The 19,998-nt window shown below is 49.3% G+C and overlaps 1 protein-coding gene across 13 annotated transcripts in view; it reads right to left on the bottom strand.

Moving 5' to 3' along the window:
- DLG4 (discs large MAGUK scaffold protein 4) overlaps window positions 1–19,998 on the bottom strand; it is a 131,600-nt gene that overhangs the window by 40,623 nt on the left and 70,979 nt on the right. For 6 of the 13 annotated variants that reach the window (XM_053362193.1, XM_053362192.1, XM_053362200.1 and 3 more), the window contains one exon: window positions 11,043–11,207. The exons of 1 other annotated variant lie outside the window; for it this stretch is intronic. In XM_053362193.1, the coding sequence (XP_053218168.1) occupies window positions 11,043–11,207 (165 nt within the window). Of the gene's footprint in view, window positions 1–202; window positions 361–11,042; window positions 11,208–19,998 lie in introns of those variants that run through there. 6 more of the 13 variants (XM_053362198.1, XM_053362197.1, XM_053362203.1 and 3 more) reach the window with 2 other exon arrangements.

Raw genomic sequence — 19,998 nt, 5'->3', positions numbered from 1 at the left:
AGCACTGTTTGCACCCCCTCCCTTCGGGGCTAAAGGCTGTTTGTGACTCCCAGCATCCCTGAGCTTCTCTCTGCCCCCCCCCCCGCTCCACACACACACACACACACACTCACGCAGACTGCCTCCCCCCTCTCTCCTTCGCTCGCAGCGGATGGCGAGGCAGACGGCTGCCCAGATGGAGCCGGGTTCGGGTTCTACGTGCCTGATGGGGCCAAGGAGGCACAGCGGCGAAGAAAGGAGGTTTTTCCCTCTGGAAAGGATGGAGTCTTGCTATTCCTGCCTTGCTAGAAGGCAATGATCCCCCGCTCTCTGGTCCCGGGTGGTTGGGCTCAGGTTTGGCTTTTGGAGCGGGGGGAGGGAGGGAAAGCTAGCGGGGTTGAGGGGCTCCATCCCTCTTGAGCATCGTTCATCAGGCAGGCAGAAAACGGGAAAGGGGGAGGCACCTGGACTTCCGGTGTGTGTGTGTGTGTGTGTGTGGAGGTGGGGGGGCGCTGGGGAAGGACGCCAGGACGCCTGGGTTCTCAAGAGAGCAGAGGAGGTTAGGGCAGAGGGGAGCAGGGAGGAGTTGGGGGAGAGCTGGGAGCTTGGGCTCTTAGGGAAGTGGGGGAGGCATATTATTATTATTCTGGGAGCAAGGTCTGCTGGATTCTTTGGGAAGGGAGAGCAAAGAGGCGAAAGGGCGAGGAGCAGGGAAAATCCGGTAACCTAGAGGAAGAACGGGGCACAATGGGTTAACAAAAGAGATGTTCCAGAACCCCGGGCTCCTTGTTTCTCTGGGGCAGTAGGGGGTTGGAGAGAGCCCAACCCCAGGTTTTCCGGATACAAAGTGGAGTTCTGCTTAGATTAGGACAAATGGGGAGGTGTGGGGGAGGGGAAGGGGCAGAACTCCTGAGTTCTGGAACAGAAAGAGACCATGTCCTTGTGGAGCTGCAGGTGTCGAGAGCAGCCACCAGGTGGCGCCCTTATCACGCTGAAAGGAGGCACTTTGGGGTGCTAAGCGACAATGGGGCTTTTCCTGGGGGCAGGGAGAAAGGAAGAAGAATAAGGGGCAGAAGGTGAAGGAAGCGGGGAAAAGAAGAGGCCTCCTAGTTATCAGCGAAAGGGTTTTTGCAGGGGCCAGACACCTGCTTAAAAAGTGCAGGGATGGCGGAAACCTCGCCGCAGTGAGCTTTGCACAACCACGGCAGGCTCTCACTGAGCCCCACCGATGCAGCTCTGCCGAAAAGGCGCTGCTAAATATCCCTTGCTCAGGCCTGCAGCACAGCACCCCCTAGTGGCTCTTTCTCCCTCCTCCTCCTCACGCCCTCTATCAGCCCTTGGTCTGGCGCTCAGGTTAATTGGATTGGGAGGAGGAGGCTTCTGTCAGGACAGGCCTCTTAGGTCACCTCTCTGATGGGATTAAAGCACCACAGCAGTCCCCTGCGGAAAGGTGAGGGCGTGTGATCCGATGAGCCCCATGAGATCTGCGCCCACCACACCACATGCCAGGCCCCGCTCTGTCCCGGGAGGAACTCTCCCCACTCCAAAGAGAAGATGCGTTAGCAACTTTAAAAAGTCACAGTCCTACAGTTTAGGATAGGGCATGTGTTGAAATAAGTACAGTGGTACCTTGGGTTACATACGCTTCAGGTTACATACGCTTCAGGTTACACACTCAGCTAACCCAGAAATAGTGCTTCAGGTTAAGAACTTTGCTTCAGGTTGAGAACAGAAATCGTGCTCCGGCGGCGCGGCAGCAGTGGGAGGCCCCATTAGCTAAAGTGGTGCTTCAGGTTAAGAACAGTTTCAGGTTAAGAACGGACCTCCGGAACGAATTAAGTACTTAACCCGAGGTACCACTGTAGTGCAGTCAGCTCCAGCCAACAGCTGTGGACACTGTGACTCTGGTGGGGAACCCAGACATCCAGGACCCCATGTTCCTATATTCTCTATAGGCCTCTTGAAGGGTCAAACAATCCAAGGGGTTTTCTAAGGCTTAAAGCCAGCTGCAAGGACTAAATCGGGCCCGGGTTACAGTCCTGTGGGGTGGGGGAGAGAATTAACACACACACACACACACACACACAGCCTTTATGTTGTTTCCATGGTTTAAAATGAAAGAAGCTGATGTTGAGTCAGACCACTGGAGTCCATCTAGCTCAGAATTTCCCACTCTGACTGCCAGCAGCGGCTCTCCAGGGTTTCAGATAGGGAGTCTCTCCTACCCCAACCTGGAGATGCTGTCGGGGACTGAACCTGGGACCTGCATGCAAAGCAGATGCTCTGTCACTGAGCTGCAGCCAAATCCCCTAAGAATAAAGCAAGATTCTAGCCCTCATCGTTCAGAATGAAGGGCTGGAATAGAGAAGAACATGGGAAGCTAGGTCTGTCTAGCTCAGTCTTGTCTACACAGACGGGCAGCAGTGGCTCTCCAGAGATTCAGGCAGGGAGTCTCTCCCAGCCCTGCTTGGAGGTGCCATTGGGGATTGAACCCGGGACCTTCTGCACACAAGGCAGGTGCTCTGTCACAGATCTTACAGCCCCACCACCACCACCGCAAGGCTACCATGAGGCCCGCTTATTGGGGTGGTGTGTGGCGGGGGCAGGGAGCCCCACTGCGACAAGATGAAGTGTGGATGAACCCCCCCATCTCTTCTGCCAAGTCATCCATGCTTGGCTCTCTCACACACGGCTGTTAGGGGGTGGCTGAGCCCCATGGATTCTGCACCAGACCCAGATCTCCTTCACCTTCTCTCCTTTATAAACTTTTTTTTATAAAAAAAAAAAGAACCTTTGCTTACAGGAGGGACGCGGGTGGCGCCGTGGGTTAAACCACAGAGCATAGGATTTGCCGATCAGACCGTCAGCGGTTCGAATCCCCGTGACGGAGTGAGCTCCCGTTGCTCAGTCCCTGCTCCTGCCAACCTAGCAGTTCGAAAGCACCTCAAAGTGCAAGTAGATAAATAGGTACCACTCCGGCGGGAAGGTAAACGGTGTTTCCGTGCGCTGCTGTGGTTCGCCAGAAGCAGCTTAGTCATGCTGGCCACATGACCCGAAAGCTGTACGCCGGCTCCCTCGGCCAATAAAGCGAGAGGAGCGCCACAACCCCAGAGTCGTCCGCGACTGGACCTAATGGTCAGGGATCCCTTTACCTTTGCCTTGCTTACAGGGGAGCTGTGCCCCCAACAAAAGGTGAGACTCCAGCTCCTTAATTTGCAGAGAGGGGGCAATACACAGAGTCCTGGGACCAGAGAATCTTATTTCCTCTTATTTCCTTCAAATGTGTGTGATTGCATACATACATATGAATTAGCAAATGCAAGTAATTTGTGCCATGGACCTGGGCTTAGAGTCTTTGAAATACATAGCAGCACTTCCTACCCTCACCCCGCCCCAAACCTCTTGGATTCTGGTATATCCTCTTCCAACCTCCTGCAAGAAATTCTGCCCCACACCCAAGTGCCTCGGCTCCCCTTGGCCTCTGCTATGAGGCTTCCTCTCTCACCGCCCCTTGCACCCAGAAGAGTTTGACTAACAAAAGGATCTTGAATTCTCCATTGAAGGTTTATTGGTTGTTGTTATCATTACTAGAATTAATTTATTAATTGTCTTCTAACCCACCGTCTCAAAGTGATTTACACATAAGATAATTAAAATCATTTATAGTAAAGATTTATCCAGCTGTGAGAGACCATTTTAGGGTTTTAAACCACAACTAAAGGCATTGTCGTGTCTGTAGGAAGTACAAAATTGGTATATTTTAGAGCAAGGGGCAGGTTCTCAAAAAGTTCTACTCTACCCCACTGCTCCCTGGGTCTGCTTGTGACCAGTCACAAAATGGTGGTGCAAGGGGCAGAGTCAACCACAAAATGGCGACATCTGGAGAATAGGTACAATATAGGCTGGTCAACACTGATAGCATTTTCTGTGGCTGTCTAATCCCTCTGCGGAAATGGCTTAACTCTTTGGTGCAGCAGTTTCCTTGTGGCAGGGAGTTCCACAGTCCAGCTAAGTAGAGACTTTAGCTCTGGAGGCATCGGGAAACAGCTTCCACATTTTAGGCACAATTTCCTGATCCTGAGTCTTTCAGACTGGGCATGCCCTACCATTTAATCTGCATCCCATTTCATCGCACCAAAGGTTGGGGAAGCTGTGGGCACATTACATTAGACACAATCCATATCTCTCCCGTACCTATCCTGTCATTTCTTAGGAAATACTACATTTTGACACATTTCCCTTCAAACCATTTTCAATCTGAATTGAGAACAGGACCTAGCTGAATTTTAAGAGAGTAACCCGTGCACAGTTGTAGACTGGAGGAATGAGACCCTGTGGCCTTCTAGACATTGCTGGTCTCCCAGCAACCCCAGAAGTCAGCATGGCCAATGGCCAGGGATGATGGGAGCTAACAGTCCAACAACACGTGGGGAATCACAGGTTTGGCTTGAAAGGATCAACATCTAATGGATCCTTTTTGGTTTTACACTTTCCCTCCCTGCCAGCTAACACCAGTGCTTATCAGCCATCGCTGCAGTTAACTTGCACCTTACTCCCATCCCGAAGTGCCTGCTTCTTTCCTGCTCATTTTACTGTCATAAGAACATAACAGCATTAGAAGAGTCCTGCTTGATCAGGCCAATGGCCCGCCTAGTGCAGCATCCTTTTCTCACAGTGGCCAGCCTGTGAGAAACTTGCAAGCGGGATCCAAGCACAAGAGCCCTCTCCAGCTCCTGCAGTTTCCAGCGACTGGCATTCAGAAGCACTGTTACCTCCAACTGCGGAGGCAAAGCAGAACCGCCATGGCTAGTAGCCATCAACAGCGCTCTCTTCCACGAATTTGGGGATACGGTATAGGGGATTCACTCCATTCCTTTGATCATTGTGGTTGCCCTTTTCTGGCCTTTTCTTACTCTTATAGCAGCTTCCTTTTCTTATACCCTTCTTCTCTATTCCCAGTTTGGTATTACAGTAAGCCCACAACTTATGAGGTTGTTATTATGTTCCAGGGATCACACCTAAAGCCAAAATTGTGTATAGCCAAAACCCATTGAGTTCAATGGAGGGGGGATCGCCAAAGTCATTTTTCCCGGAACCCCAACCCCTTTCCGCCTCTTTTTATTTTTAAATTTGCCACATGCATAAAGTCAAAGGTGCACAAGTTGAATGCACATAAATTGTGGACTGGCTCACTTAAAAAAAATATATATTTACAATGTTATCTCTCTTCATCATCCATCTTTGCCTGCTTCAGATCCACTCTCACCTCATGCTCTAACTGTCCTCTCCCACGCATCTATGCGCTGTGCATGTGAGGAGCTGCTGCTGCTGCTGCTAGCGTCCTTCCTGTCAAAAGACTAGTGCATGACCATGGGGTAGACTGCAGTGCAGAGGCTCAATGGTGGTGGCCTGTGACCCACAGTCTGAGAAACGTTGATTTTTGTGGATCTGCAAGGAGCAAGTTCTGCATATATGCTACATCAAGCAAAAATAAATAAATCTGGGTGTTATATAACCGGGGGGGGGCTTTAAAATTTGCATACTTACTCCTACACCAACCTAAATTGGTCACAAGAACACCAGAATATGTATATAATACCTCTCTGTTCAGACATCTGTACTGGTTGCGCCCATTTGCTATGGGACCAAATTCAAGGTGTAACTACTAGTATATAAAGCCTTTAACAGCTTGGGACCAGTATACTTGCAGGATCGCCACACCCCATATATGCCCACTTGACTGATTTGATCGGTGGAACTGGCACTGCTACACATAACACCTGCTAAGCACTTGTAGAAAATCTATTTTTTAGCATGGCAGCACCCACACTTTGGAACTACCTGTCTATTGAGATGAGGCAGGTGCATTCGCTGTACTCTCTTCAGCACCGGCTTAAAACATTTTAGTTTAGGCAAGCCTATCCAGGGCCAGGCACCGAGAAGTTACACCTGTTTTATCTCCTGTTGATTTTAACTCATCTTTCCAATGCTTTGATGTGCTTGCTTTTAACTGCTTTTTTGCTGAGATTTTTAATGTTTTATTTCACATTTTTGCAAACTGCTTAGAGGGTTGGTTGTTTTTCCTACAATCAAAAGGTATATAAATTTGGTTAAGTAAGTAAAATAATAATTGAGCCCTGCTGGATCAGATCTACTGAAGTATGAAGGTAACCCGAAAGGTACAATGCTTCTGAACACAGAGGATCCACCTAGCTACCATGATTACTGACCTACCCATCCACCATGTCCAAAAGAAGGTAACATTTCCTGTGCTATTAAAAAATATATGCACACACACATTTTAGAATAAAAGGAGGGGAATACAAACTGACAAAGACCAGAAATTCATCCCTAGAAAGATGGGGGAGAGGGGATTCTGCAAGGCCTAGAGCAGCCATTTGATTAGATCTGTCAAGCGGTCCTTATTCACCCTTTGTCAAAAATTATTATTCCAATAATTCACAGGAAGGGGCCAGTTGTTAGAAAAATGGCCCTCTCCCAGCCTGTCTTCCCTCATTCCTCGTAATTCATTGAATTGCACGCCAGTCCAGGCCCTAAATCAGCCAATGCACCAAAGCCCATACACAAACACCCGTTAAGAAGGAGGTTTCGATTAACCAGAATGCTCTCCTACACAAGTTTCACTGAACAGAAAATGCACACCAATTCACTTCTTCGAGAGTCTAATTCCTCCACCCATCTTTCCCTTAAGCGTACATTTCCCATAACATTCCCCAGTACCACATTTCTCTCCTCAGATGTGTTTCCTGGCCTTGCACAGTTATTCCCCCACCTCCAATCTGACCTCTCTCCCTCACAGAAATAGTGCTGTCCATAAGCATTCTCTGACCTCCACCATTTCCTCTCCTGTACTAGCAGTGGCCAGGGACGCGGGTGGCGCTGTGGGTAAAAGCCTCAGCGCCTAGGGCTTGCCGATCGAAAGGTCGGCGGTTCGAATCCCCGCGGTGGGGTGCGCTCCCGTTGCTCGGTCCCAGCGCCTGCCAACCTAGCAGTTCGAAAGCACCCCCAGGTGCAAGTAGATAAATAGGGACCGCTTACTGGCGGGAAGGTAAACGGCGTTTCCGTGTGCTGCGCTGGCTCGCCAGATGCAGCTTTGTCACGCTGGCCACGTGACCCGGAAGTGTCTCCGGACAGCGCTGGCCCCTGGCCTCTTAAGTGAGATGGGCGCACAACCCCAGAGTCTGTCAAGACTGGCCCGTACGGGCAGGGGTACCTTTACCTTTACCTTTTACTAGCAGTGGCCAGTGCTCCAAGCAGCAGTCCCAGCTGTATACGGAGATGCCATGGGGCAACTGAGCCTGGAAGCTTCTGCATGGCAAGCAGATGCTTAGCCACTGAGCGACAGCTTCCTCCCCTTCCTCCTAGAGCAGTTATGGGAGCATTCTAGGGAGCACAAGACTATGGTGAATGGGGAAGGGGTCAAGTGGCAGGCTAAGTCTTTTATATCCTTACAGCATTTGATGTTGGGGGGAGCAAGCTCACTTACAACAGAGACAGGACCGCTTGTAAATTTTTGACAGTGTCAACCACACAGATGACACTATATAAATAATACACAGCAAGAGGGATGACAACAGTTTTTAAAACTGGTTAACTCGCCAGTATTTCAGCAGCAAATTAAATTTAAATATATTTGCATACCGCCCATCCTCAGTGGAAAAATCCTTGCCGAGGTTTTCAAGTGATGCCCATTATGTAACTGTAGATGCAACTTACAATTTCTGCCAACTCTGCACAAGCCATCTCAGCATCTTCTAATCCTGACTATGCCAACTTGGCACCTTCCAGATGTTGTTGGGCTACAACTACTATCAGCCCCTGGGGCTGATGGGGAATTTCAGTCCATAACATGTTGGGTGGGGGTGGGCACCAGGCTGGCAAAAGCTGTTGTACTGCAACACAGTGAAGACTGAGTGAAATATCAGCATGGCCCAGTGACACAACCTTCAACAACCCAAATCCTGGAGTTTTTGCTCTTTGCTAAACCCTTTGCTCTTTGCTAAACCCATGAGTTTGACGAAACTGCGGGAGGCAGTGGAAGACAGGAGTGCCTGGTGTGCTGTGGTCCAGGGGGCCACGAAGAGTCGGACACGACTAAACAACTAAACAACAACAACAAACCCATTGATGGGGTGGGGAATGTCGCCCAGTTAATCAGCTGGTGATTAGTCACACCAGACTGAAGTCTGCAGTCCTCAGAAAGAAGGACAATTTGCTGTATGGTTGAAACTTGCTGGCACATTTCCCCTAACTTAGCCTGTGCTGTTCCACATCAGAAACAGGAGTTTGGGTAGGAGAGGCGAAAATTATCCAATCCCAACATGCCTTCTCCTTTCAAGCATGGCAACGCTCACCAACCTTCTGCCCCTCTCCCATTCCATCCCCACCCACCCCCTTTGTAAAACGGCACACTGTGCCATATCCCCCACCCACCCCATGCTATCTTGAAAAGGTTCCACAGGGGATGGGGTTAACACATGTCTTCTTTTAGGTTCTTCAATGACATGGGCAATGTGGATATTTTAATACTGTCCTACCATACAGGGCTGTTGTGAAGAACAACCAGAGAACACTACAAAGAGTAAAAGCGGCAGCAAGTAAGCAACAACCCAAGAAAACCCACACCACCCATCAGCAGCTTTAAAAGTGTTTCTAAAATGTTTTTCAAAACTTTGGAGAGAAAGAAATCCCGGTGCCAAAGGATGATAACAAACCGGCAATTTTCCCTGAGGAAAGCATTCTGCAACTAGGGCCCCACCCTCCTCTGAAAATCCTAACAAACAGGGAGGTACATCTAGAGACTGGCAGTCCTTCAAGTATGCATAATACTCCTATTTATTACAACAATTGATCAAAAACCACACTTCACTCTGCACAGCGCTGACTAATTAATTTCAGGATAATTGGCCTTTCTGGATTTGAACCCACCAACACTTAGGATGAATCAGGTTCTGCAGGCCACACACCATCAGGCTTTGAAACAGGGTGGATCTGAGGTGTGTGGGGGGGTGAGGCCTTCCTCCAATTCTTCACCCCCTCCTGTTCACCAAAATCACATGTGCTGCTGATTCACAGACTGTTTTGCCGGTCACCCTCCACTGTGAGGGGTTACTCCCTCACAACCATGTCCCACAAAAAAAACTTTTTGTCCAAGAGACAACTCCATATCCGTAACCCACATCCCACCCCGCCACCCATCACAGCCCACAATGATAAATACCTCTCAGTAGGGTAGAGCGGAGGCTACGTGTGATGTGAGGTTCTGGTTTCTCTGTGTGAGGGTCAGCATCCAATATGGTGGATACAGAACGGAAGAAGCCATGCACCACAGCAGACAAAGACACAGCAGGCACACAGACTAGTGCTTAGCCTGAGCCCACGTAACATGCCACAAACCACAGAATTCAAATGTTGGTGTTATATCCTGGAGACAGGGTGGTGCACATTCAGCCGTGTGAAGCTCACTGGGTGACATCTCAGGCCAGTCACTTATTTTGTTATAGGGATCTGAAATTTAGACGGGGTCCACAATTTGGCTATTGCTGAATTTGAAATAGCAATCTTCTTTTCTGGGAAGGGTTGGTTGGTGCAGGTGTGAGTGTGTTTGTATTCTAGGGAGCAGGTGACACTGTCAAATGCCAATGGTGCTGAATGACAGGATCCTCGTGCAAATGCTTCAACACAGTGGAAGGAATGCCCAAGAGCCTGGCTGCTGGATCAGGCCAAAGGGGGCCCATCCCGGTCTCACAGTGGCCAACCAGATGCCTATTATGGGAATCCCACAAGCAGCTCCTGAGCACTCTCCTCACCTGAGATTCCCAGCAAGACCTGCTTAAATGAGTCTCGCACCAGTGCTCGTTTGAAGGAAGCAAAAAATAAATAAACAAGCTCTTCCATTTCAGGGGAAGAGCTCCAGTCGAGGGAGCATGATCCTTTCAGGTCTAGCAAAGACACAAACCATAAGCTAATACGCTACGAACTCTCACAGTGATAAACAGACACACTAAAAAAAGCACCCTTGAATGTAGCACACATGTGTAACTGTAGCATGCCCAAAAATATACAAAGATGCCCAAGTTACACCCTGTACGCTAAGATGTCACGCCCACCAGCGCTTGTGAAAGACCACAAGTGCTTCAATGAACGTAGGCAGATGTCTCCAGTGCCACTGATGTTATGATAACAATATTCCTCCTGCCCAGGGAGCAAAGCACGCTTTCAAAAGCATTTTATATGCTCAGGCACATCCTGCTGTTCCAGAGACGCTTTATATTGTTAAGGAAGACCCGTAAAAAATGTGTCTATGTTTTAAAAAGTGATGTGTGCTGATGAACAGGGAAGGAAGCAGTCTTTCCCAACCTAGTGCCCTCCAGATGCTTGAACTACAACTCCCATGTGCTGTCTGGGGCTGATGGGAGTTGTAGTCCAAAACAGCTGAAGGGTGCCAGGTTGGCACAGGTGATTCTATTTGCTAAGGCACTGGCACTCCCCCCTCCAGAAGCATACAGTTGGTGGCAAACACTCATTAGCTACCACATATTATAGGAAGACACACACTCCTTCGAAGAGCCCCCTCCATACAGAGCAGCACACAGACACATTCGCAGTCATGACAACCCTGCGCTGAGTCACTGGGCTTTGAAAAAACAAAAGGGTTGTACAGTTGCACTTGCCGTGAAACACACACACACATGTGCATGGAGAGGTATACGTGGACGAATAACAACCCCACACAGAGAAGCGAAAACAGCGCCACACACTCCCTCACTCGCACACCTATCACAAAGGCCAAAGTCTAAACCTTACCACCGCCAAAAAAATCACACATACGGCCTACTACAGAGACAGCAACAGCCAAACGCCACCTGACACACGAAACACACACATGCTGCCATGTGGACGGTGGTGTCCACGAGCTCCAGCGCAGGCCACAGGTGGGTGCGGGTGTGGCGGAGTGCGGGTGCGGCAGGGGTGGGCAGGGCCGGGTGTGGCAGGATGGTGTCCCCTCTCCTGGCCGGGGCACCCGCGCCCCCCCTTCCTACCTTCATGGGGGAGATGTGCGAGTGAGACACATAGCCGTGGACGCTCTCGATCTGGGACAGGTTCTTCTCCGCCACGTGGACCAGCTCGGGGGCCTTTACCTGGTTGGGGAGGTGGGCGGGGCTGTGCTCCAACGGGGGGCTGTCTTCATCTTGGTAACGATATTTCTGAAAGGGAAGAGGCAGAGCGTCAGTGCCACGGCACGCCATGGAAGCAGAACACTGCTGGGTCGGCATAACAGTGCCATGTCAGGATGCGCACCCAAGCCTCGTCACCTGAAACCGGGGTGGGGAGCAGCAGAGACCACTCTGCTTGCTTGGCCCTGCGCCTCCCCTCCCAGAAGCCTTTGCAAAAGGAAGCAGCTGCTGGCAGGCTTTCACCCCCTTTCTTTTGCCCTGTGCCCCTAAAGAGCTGTATGGCAGGCTGAGATACAACAGGTACTGAACCCCTTGAGATGTGGGGATAGGAAAACTTTTACCTGTGCCCCTAACAGCTTCATGGCAGGGTAAAATCCATGGCAGACTACAGCATCCCTTGGGGAGACTTTTACCTGTACCCCCAAACAGCTGCACACGGGCCTTGAGAATAACAGAATTGTTGGGACCACAAGGGTCATCTAGTCCAGCCCCCTGCAATGCAGGACTGTTTTTACCCAACATGAGGCTTGGACACACAACCCTGAGATTAGGAGTCTCATAATCTACAAACAAGGGATGCGGGTGGCGCTGTGGGTTAAACCACAGAGCCTAAGGCTTGCTGATCAGAAGGTCGGCGGTTCGAATCCCGCGACGGAGTGAGCTCTCGTTGCTCAGTCCCTGCTCATGCCCACCTAGCAGTTTGGAAGCACGTCAAAGTGCAAGTAGATAAATAGGTACCACTCTGGCGGGAAGGGAAATGGTGTTTCCGTGCGCTGCTCTGGTACGCCAGAAGCGGCTTAGTCCTGCTGGCCGCATGACCTGGAAGCTGTACGCCGGCTCCCTCGGCTAGTAAAGCGAGATGAGCGCTGCAACCCCAGAGTCGGTCACGACTGGACCTTATGGTCAGGGGTCCCTTTACTTTTACCTTTAATCTACAAACTGAGCTATGGTAGTGGAGCTTTTACCTGTTGAATCTCCATCTGCCATGCAGTTCAAGGCTTGGCAGAAGAGGCAAAAGACCTGCCCATCTGTTCTCCCTGTATTGTATTCCACCTTTACGGTCACCATTTCCTCTCCTGTACTAGCAGTGGCCAGTGCTCCAAGCAGCAGTCCCAGCTGTATACGGAGATGCCATGGGGCAACTGAGCCTGGAACCTTCTGCATGACAAGCAGATGCTTAGCCACTGAGTGACAGCCCTTCCCCCACGTTCTCATGGGTTGTTTGCCATGCATCCCATCCCCAATAAAGGCTGGCTATGGTGCAATAAAGGGACACGGGTGGCGCTGTGGGTTAAACCACAGAGCCTAGGACTTGCCAATCAGAAGGTCGGCGGTTCGAATCCCCGCAACGGGGTGAGCTCCCGTTGCTCGGTCCCTGCTCCTGCCAACCTAGCAGTTCAAAAGCACGTCCAAGTGCAAGTAGATAAATAGGTACCACTCCGGCGGGAAGGTAAACGGCGTTTCCGTGCGCTGCTCTGGTTCGCCAGAAGTGGCTTAGTCATGCTGGCCATATGACCCGGAAGCTGTACGCCGGCTCCCTCGGCCAGTAAAGCGAGATGAGCGCCGCAACCCCAGAGTCGGCCATGACTGGACCTAATGGTCAGGGGACCCTTTACCTTTTTATGGTGCAATAAATCCAACTGCACAGAGCAAAAACTGTGCAGACCCAGTGCAGTTCATGTTTCATTGATTTATCTATTGAGCAAGGAACTGAAGCCTGAGCATGGGCCAGTCACTAACTCTCAGCCTAACCCACCTCACAAGGTGGTTGTGAGAATATGCGGAGGGGGACGGATGGACCATGTTCACCACCTTCAGCTCCTTGGAGGAATATTGGGATTTGCGCAGAATAAATAAGTACCGTACAATAAAATGTTTGGGATTCCCAAGTTCCACCCGACCCCTTATTCTCCCCCTCAATCTGAGATCCTCTGAAGGGGCATCTGGTGATTTCCTATACCTCTGAAGTTTAATTGAGCTTTCAGTGTGGCAGACCTTGCTTGCCCTTTCCAACTCCCTGCCTGTAGAGGTTTGGCAGGAACAATACCTGCCTTCTTTCATAAGTCTTCTGAAAACTGTGCTTTTTAAGGCAGGCCTTAACAGTATGGTTTTTTCCCTTTTTACCAAATGTATCCATTGGTGTTATATTAGCTGTTTTTTCAGTTTTTACTGATGTTTTTAGTTCTGTTTTATATGTATACAAAGATTTTTTATTGTGCCCTATGTTGTAAGCTGCTTTGATGTATTTTATGCAAGTGCAGATAATAAACATTTAAATAAATAAATCGTCCCTGAATATAGGCTAAAGCTGGCTGGAGCTTCTGCGAGCTGGGATTCCACCCACAGGTGGGGAGGGGGCTCCTATGGTGGCTCCCCACCTCCCCTATTGACTAAGGGTTGCATTTATTATTTTAAAAAACCACTTTCACACACAAAAAGCATCTCAATTTAAAATTCACCTCTCCCACCCCCCATAACCACCACTTCACTACACAAGAGCTCAGCACCTGAAACTGCAGGATCCAAGAGTACCTGTGCAAGTGTAAAGTTCCTTCCTCTCACTAGAAAGCAGCCGTTTACATCAGGCCTGAGATTAGTCCATGTCTCAGCAGCCTTGCATGAGAGGTGTTAACACAAGGGCAGAGACACCATGCGGAGCGGGAGAGGCAAACCACCTGCCTCCACCTTTTCCTTCCTTTCTGTGCTTTTCTACAGATAAACCACATTCAGGGGAGAGGATGGGGAGGGACTTCATCCAAATCGCTCCTCTCTCGTGCTCAGCTGATATTTCTCCAGCTCTGTAGTTTCTTTTCTGGACAGACATTGTGGTGTTTTGGTTCTACCGCTAAGCACTTTCAACAGCTAAACTGTCATGTTTTAATTTGTCTGGGTACCCGCTCAGGATGTGGCACCTGTGGGATAGATGCTAAAATCAACCAAGAGTATACATAAACACATAGCAGCACATTATGCGTATATAAACTATGCAACTCCCTCCCTCAGGAGGCAGTGATGGCCACCAACTCAGATGTCTTTAAAAGAGGATTGGATGGAGTCACGGAGGATATGGCTACAAGCCTCCATGGCAATGCACTAGCTCAAGTGCTGGAGGCAGTATGCCTCTGAATATCAGTTGCCAGGAATTGCAAGTGGGGAATCTGGGACCTTCTGCATGCGAAGCATCTATCCCCTGAGCTATGATCAGTGGGTAGAGCAATGATCTAGGTAATTATCTATCCTTGCCTTTATCGAGAATGCTTTAACAATCAACCCCTCTTCCCAGGTAACTTCGTGAGGGGAACAGGGATCCCCTAACAACTCTAAACACACTTAACAAACTACAGCTCCCATGATTATTTGCAGCAAAGACGGGGTGAGCTCCCATTGCTCGGTCCCTGCTCCTGCCAACCTAGCAGTTCGAAAGCACATTGAAGTGCAAGTAGATAAATAGGTACCACTCCGGCGGGAAGGTAAACGGCGTTTCCGTGCGCTGCTCTGGTTTGCCAGAAGCGGCTTAGTCATGCTGGCCACATGAACCGGAAGCTGTACGCCGGCTCCCTCGGTCAGTAAAGCGAGATGAGCGCCACAACCCCAGAGTTGGCCACAACTGGACCTAACGGTCAGGGGTCCCTTTACCCTTTACCTTAGCTTTTAAGTGGGGCATGCCTGTCATCCACCAAAAGTGAATTATGAGTAGCGGACGTAACTTTTCCTCCCACCCACATAAATAATAATAAAATTGGTATCTTGCTGTAATTAAAAAACTAACAATTTTGTTGAGATCAAAAATCTTGGATGGCTTTAAAATAAGGTAAAGGTAAAGCTACCCCTGCCCGTACGGGCCAGTCTTGCCAGACTCTAGGGTTGTGCGCCCATCTCACTCAAGAGGCCGGGAGCCAGTGCTGTCCGCAGACACTTTCGGGTCACGTGGCCAGCGTGACAAGCTGCATCTGGCAAGCCAGCGCAGCACACGGAACGCCGTTTACCTTCCCGCTAGAAAGCGGTCCCTATTTATCTACTTGCACCCGAGGGTGCTTTCGAACTGCTAGGTTGGCAGGCGCTGGGACCGAGCAACGGGAGCGCACCCCGCCGCGGGGATTCGAACCGCCGACCTGACGATCGGCAAGTCCTAGGCGCTGAGGTTTTACCCACAGCGCCACCCGTGTCCCGGCTTTAAAATAGAATGAGTTAAATTCCTATCTGCTACCACAGTTGGAGGCAGCAGTGGTTCTGAATATTGGTTGCTGAAAGTCACAGGATGGGAGAGGGCTCTTGTGCTCGAATCCCACTTGCTGGTTTCCCACAGGCATCTGGTTGGTCACTGCGAGAAGAGTATGCTGGACTAGATAGACCACTGGCCTGATCCAGCAGGCTCTTATGTTATTATGCTGCAGCTGGCAGGCATGAACATTGGAGCCTGAATTGCAGCGCCCAAGAGAGAAGCAACATTGTGCACAAATATAAACAGGCAATCTAAGCTTCAGGTCACCATTCTAGCACACACACACACATACACACCTAGATGCAATGAACATTCATAGCAAGCCTCTCTCGATACGCACATGCACACATTTGCCTCTGCACTGCCTCCGCACCAGGCTTTCAGATTCCTTCAGATCCTAGGCAGTGAAGGAGAAATCAGTGTGGGCTGGGAGTGGGTGTTTAGGAACAGGCCCCTCCCCTTCTCATCCCAACAAGATGCCCCAAAGCAGAAGAAAATAATTAAGGCGGATGCCTCACCACTGCTCAATCCTCTGGAGCCACCAAAGCCTTTAAGAACACAGGACGGCTGGGAGTTTTAAAAATGCACATTTGCCAGGAATCACGGATGAATGGGGAAGCAGAGAGCTGTGGAGGAAGGATTTAATTGGAGGGGGGCAAGTTCCTGTGCCCTGGGGAGATGAATCTCCAGCAAGAGAGTGAGTGTCACCTACTGGGGATGATTCACACATACATGCAACACCAACGTGACATTGAATTAACTGGGAATTGTCAGCTGTCCTTGCAAGAAAAGTACGGTATTTGGATTGGGATAACACAAGAGAATGGAATTGTGGGATCTGACTGGAAATGGATGCTTCACATGTGCAAAATATCAAGCAATGATATAGGAATGTGGTCAAGCGATATTAGATCTTACAACTTTCAGCTAATGATGATTATGATGATACAGTGGTGCCTCAGGTTAAGTACTTAATTTGTTCCGGAGGTCCGTACTTAACCTGAAACTGTTCTTAACCTGAAGCACCACTTTAGCTAATGGGGCCTCCTGCTGCCGCCATGCCGCTGCTGCATGATTTCTGTTCTCATCCTGAAGCAAAGTTCTTAACCCAAGGTACTATTTCTGGGTTAGCAGAGTCTGTAACCTGAAGCGTATGTAACCCGAGGTACCACTGTAATTCTTTTTAACAACTTATGTGGGAACATAGGATACTGCCTCATATCAAATCAGATAATGGGGTTCTTCTACCTCAGTATTGTTGAGACTGACTGGCAGCAATGGCTATCCAAGATTTCAGGATCTCTTCCAGTCCTATCTAGAGAGTCAGTCACAGATCGGATGCGAGACTTTCTCCATACAAGGCAGGTGCTCTACCACTGAGCAAGCACCCTTCCCCAGCAAAGAAGAAAAGTTATGCTTCTCTTTACCAGTGACATCATGGACACTGGCCAATGCGTAGCTGTACTGGTTTGGTGTTCTGTACATACCACACTTCAGTACAAGGTAGCGTGGGAGAAGGAGCAGAATTCCATTCCCCCAACAGCAAGCATTGTAGCTTAAGTAGTTGAGGGACACCATTACTCTGCATCAGAAATTATTCTTGAAAAACCTGTGGTCCTCTGGATATTGCTGGACTCCAGCTCCCATCAGCCCCCAACAGCATGGTCAATGCTCAGGAAATGTTGGGAGTTGCAGTCCAGCAACATCTGGAGGGCCACAAGTCCCCTGTCCTTGCTGTAGAGCAGGGGTGGGTAAGGTTTCTCAGCCCATGGGGTGACAGGGTTGGTGGAGCCAGGAGCCAAAATGGGTGAAGCAACTTTTTTTAATTTTTACCTTTTTACAGTAGGTTGGCTTCTACACACACTCACGCGTGCATCTCTAGCCCCTATCCAGGCAAGAATGATCAGAGTTCAAGGATTTGTTGTTGTTGTTGAGTCGTTTAGTCATGTCCGACTCTTTGTGACCCCATGGACCAGAGCACACCAGGCCCTCCTGTCTTCCACTGCCTCCCGCAGTTTGGTCAAACTCATGCTGGTAGCTTCGAGAACACTATCCAACCATCTCATCCTCCGCCGTCCCCTTCTCCTTGTGCCCTCCATCTTTCAGAACATCAGGGTCTTTTCCAGGGAGTCTTCTCTTCTCATGAGGTGGCCAAAGTCTTGGAGCCTCAGCTTCAGGATCTGTCCTTCCAGTGAGCACTCAGGGCTGATGTCCTTCAGAATGGAGAGGTTTGATCTTCTTGCAGTCCATGGGACTCTCAAGAGTCTCCTCCAGCACCATAATTCAAAAGCATCCATTCTTCGGCAATCAGCCTTCTTTATGGTCCAGCTTTCACTTCCATACATCACTACTGGGAGTTCAAGGATATATTCTAGGCAAATACATTCAAGAAGTGTCCCAAGCAATGCTGCTGAAATGTGTAGTCTGCGGAGCAATCGAAGGGCCAGATAGGGAAGCGAGGAGGGCCACATTCACCTCCTGGAACAGAGGTTCTCCCACTCCCGATTTAGAGGAAGCTGCCTTGATTCACTGTGACAACCGACTAAGGACTGAGATTAATTACATAAAAACACCACACAGGAAACGGTGGAAGAGCTGTGTGAAACTCAGACGCACCATTCTTAAGCTTCTGGAGGAATCTTTCTGTGGACTGGCCAGACAGAATTGGTCCAGGGTTATGTCCTGTACAGTACTTAGCATGCACACACCGCTGGCCCCAGATAATTGTCAAACAGTGGCAGTAACGCATTGTATAAATGGAAGGGTTAAAAGAAAAAGAGATTATAGGGTTCTTCCTGCTCAACACTCTTCAAAGCCTCTTTTTTTCTCTTTCAAGTACTAGGAGTTTCACAGGAAGCAAAAATTCTTGCCTGTTAACAGGAATAGAACATCCTCACTGGAGTTGGGTCGTTATCGTGTTGATTAACAAAAAAAAAAAAATCAACTGAGCAGAGGGGACTAATTAGCTCTGTTCCTGACATGCGGTGGGCATGTAGAGTACAGGAACAAAGCCTCTGTGAAACGAATCCCAAATGGAAAGGAAGATGAAGATGGGGAGAGAGTTGATTTCAGCAGCTTTTCAGATTCCAGCAGCATAAACACAAATACGTATATACAGTACTGGATATGTTTTCCAGGATGTCAAAATGGTCTAGAGAAGCAGTGTGCAGAGGCTGGACAAGAACTACAGGCCTTATTTTTAATGGTTAGTTGGCAAACCAACTCCACCCATTTTCTCTGCCATCTTGCAATTTTCCAGGGCCTGATTGGTTCCCTCCCAGTCTGCTTTGCTGGTGCTGTCATAAAAACCCTACTGGTTCAAGAGGCAACTGTTCACTCTCAACTTGACGCTTAACATTTCACCTGAGTACAGGTGACATGGCTGTGAGGGCTGGGGCTCAAGGGAGTTGTAGTATGAAACACTTGAAGGGTACCAGGTTGGGTGGGGAAAGGTGTGATTTACTTTTGCCGTAACTCTAAACCAGGCTTCCTCAACCTCGGCCCTCCAGATGTTTTTTGGCCTACAACTCCCATGATCCCTAGCTAGCAAGACCAGTGGTCAGGGATGATGGGAATTGTAGTCTCCAAACATCTGGAGGGCCGAGGTTGAGGAGGAAGAAGAAGAGTTTGGATTTGATATCCCGCCTTTCACTCCCTTTAAGGAGTCTCAAAGCGGCTAACATTCTCCTTTCCCTTCCTCCCCCACAACAAACAATCTGTGAGGTGAGTGGGGCTGAGAGACTTCAAAGAAGTGTGACTGGCCCAAGGTCACCCAGCAGCTGCAGGTGGAGGAGCGGAGAATCGAACCTGGTTCACCAGATTACGAGTCTATCGCTCTTAACCACTACACCACACTGGCTCTCCTGTTGAGAGTGAACAGTTGCCTCTTGAACCTGTAGGGTTTTTATGACAGCACCCAGCCAGTCAGCAAAGCAGACTGGGAGGAAGCCTGTTCTAAACAGAACCCTGCTGTTCTGTTGGGTGGGTCCAGCTGGTCCAATCAGAAGCCTCCAGGAAGCAGGTGTCTGAAGGCAACATTCCTCCCCAGGTTTGGATCCGCTGCAAATGGTACTCATGGGTAGAATGCCACTGAACATGGATATTCCATTTAGTCATATCACAGCTATAAGGATGAATATAGACTTCTCCTCCTCCTCAAATTTTGTCTAATCCCCCTTTGAAGCCATCTAAGCCAGCGGCTGCCTCCACACTTTGGAGGAAGCAAATTCCTTAAACAAATTATGCATCATGCAAAAAACACTTTCCTGTTGTCAGTCTTGAATCGTCTCCTATTCGATTTCACTGGACGGTGTCAGTGTTCTATTCTTGTAGGAGAGAAACAGGAAAAAAGGTTTTTTCTGTTTTTCTTTACCCAACACCTAAGTTTTACAGACCTATGGGAGGGAGGGATTGAATCCTAGCTCAGTGGTGGAGCATCTTCTTGGCACGCAAAACCCCAAGGTCCAATCCTTGGCATTTAAGGTAGCAGGCACTAGGAAAGGCGTCTGTCTGGGTGAGACAATATAAGCTAGGTCAGATTTTGATGGTGCCCCACCCTGGGCTCCTTGGGAGGAAGGGCAGAGTATAAATTCAATAAAT

Source organism: Podarcis raffonei, chromosome 13 (genome assembly GCF_027172205.1).
Source record: "Podarcis raffonei isolate rPodRaf1 chromosome 13, rPodRaf1.pri, whole genome shotgun sequence".
Classification (NCBI taxonomy): Eukaryota; Metazoa; Chordata; class Lepidosauria; order Squamata; family Lacertidae; genus Podarcis; species Podarcis raffonei.
The sequence above is the reverse complement of the archived record's forward strand: the minus strand, read 5'-3'. Positions and strand labels throughout refer to the sequence as shown.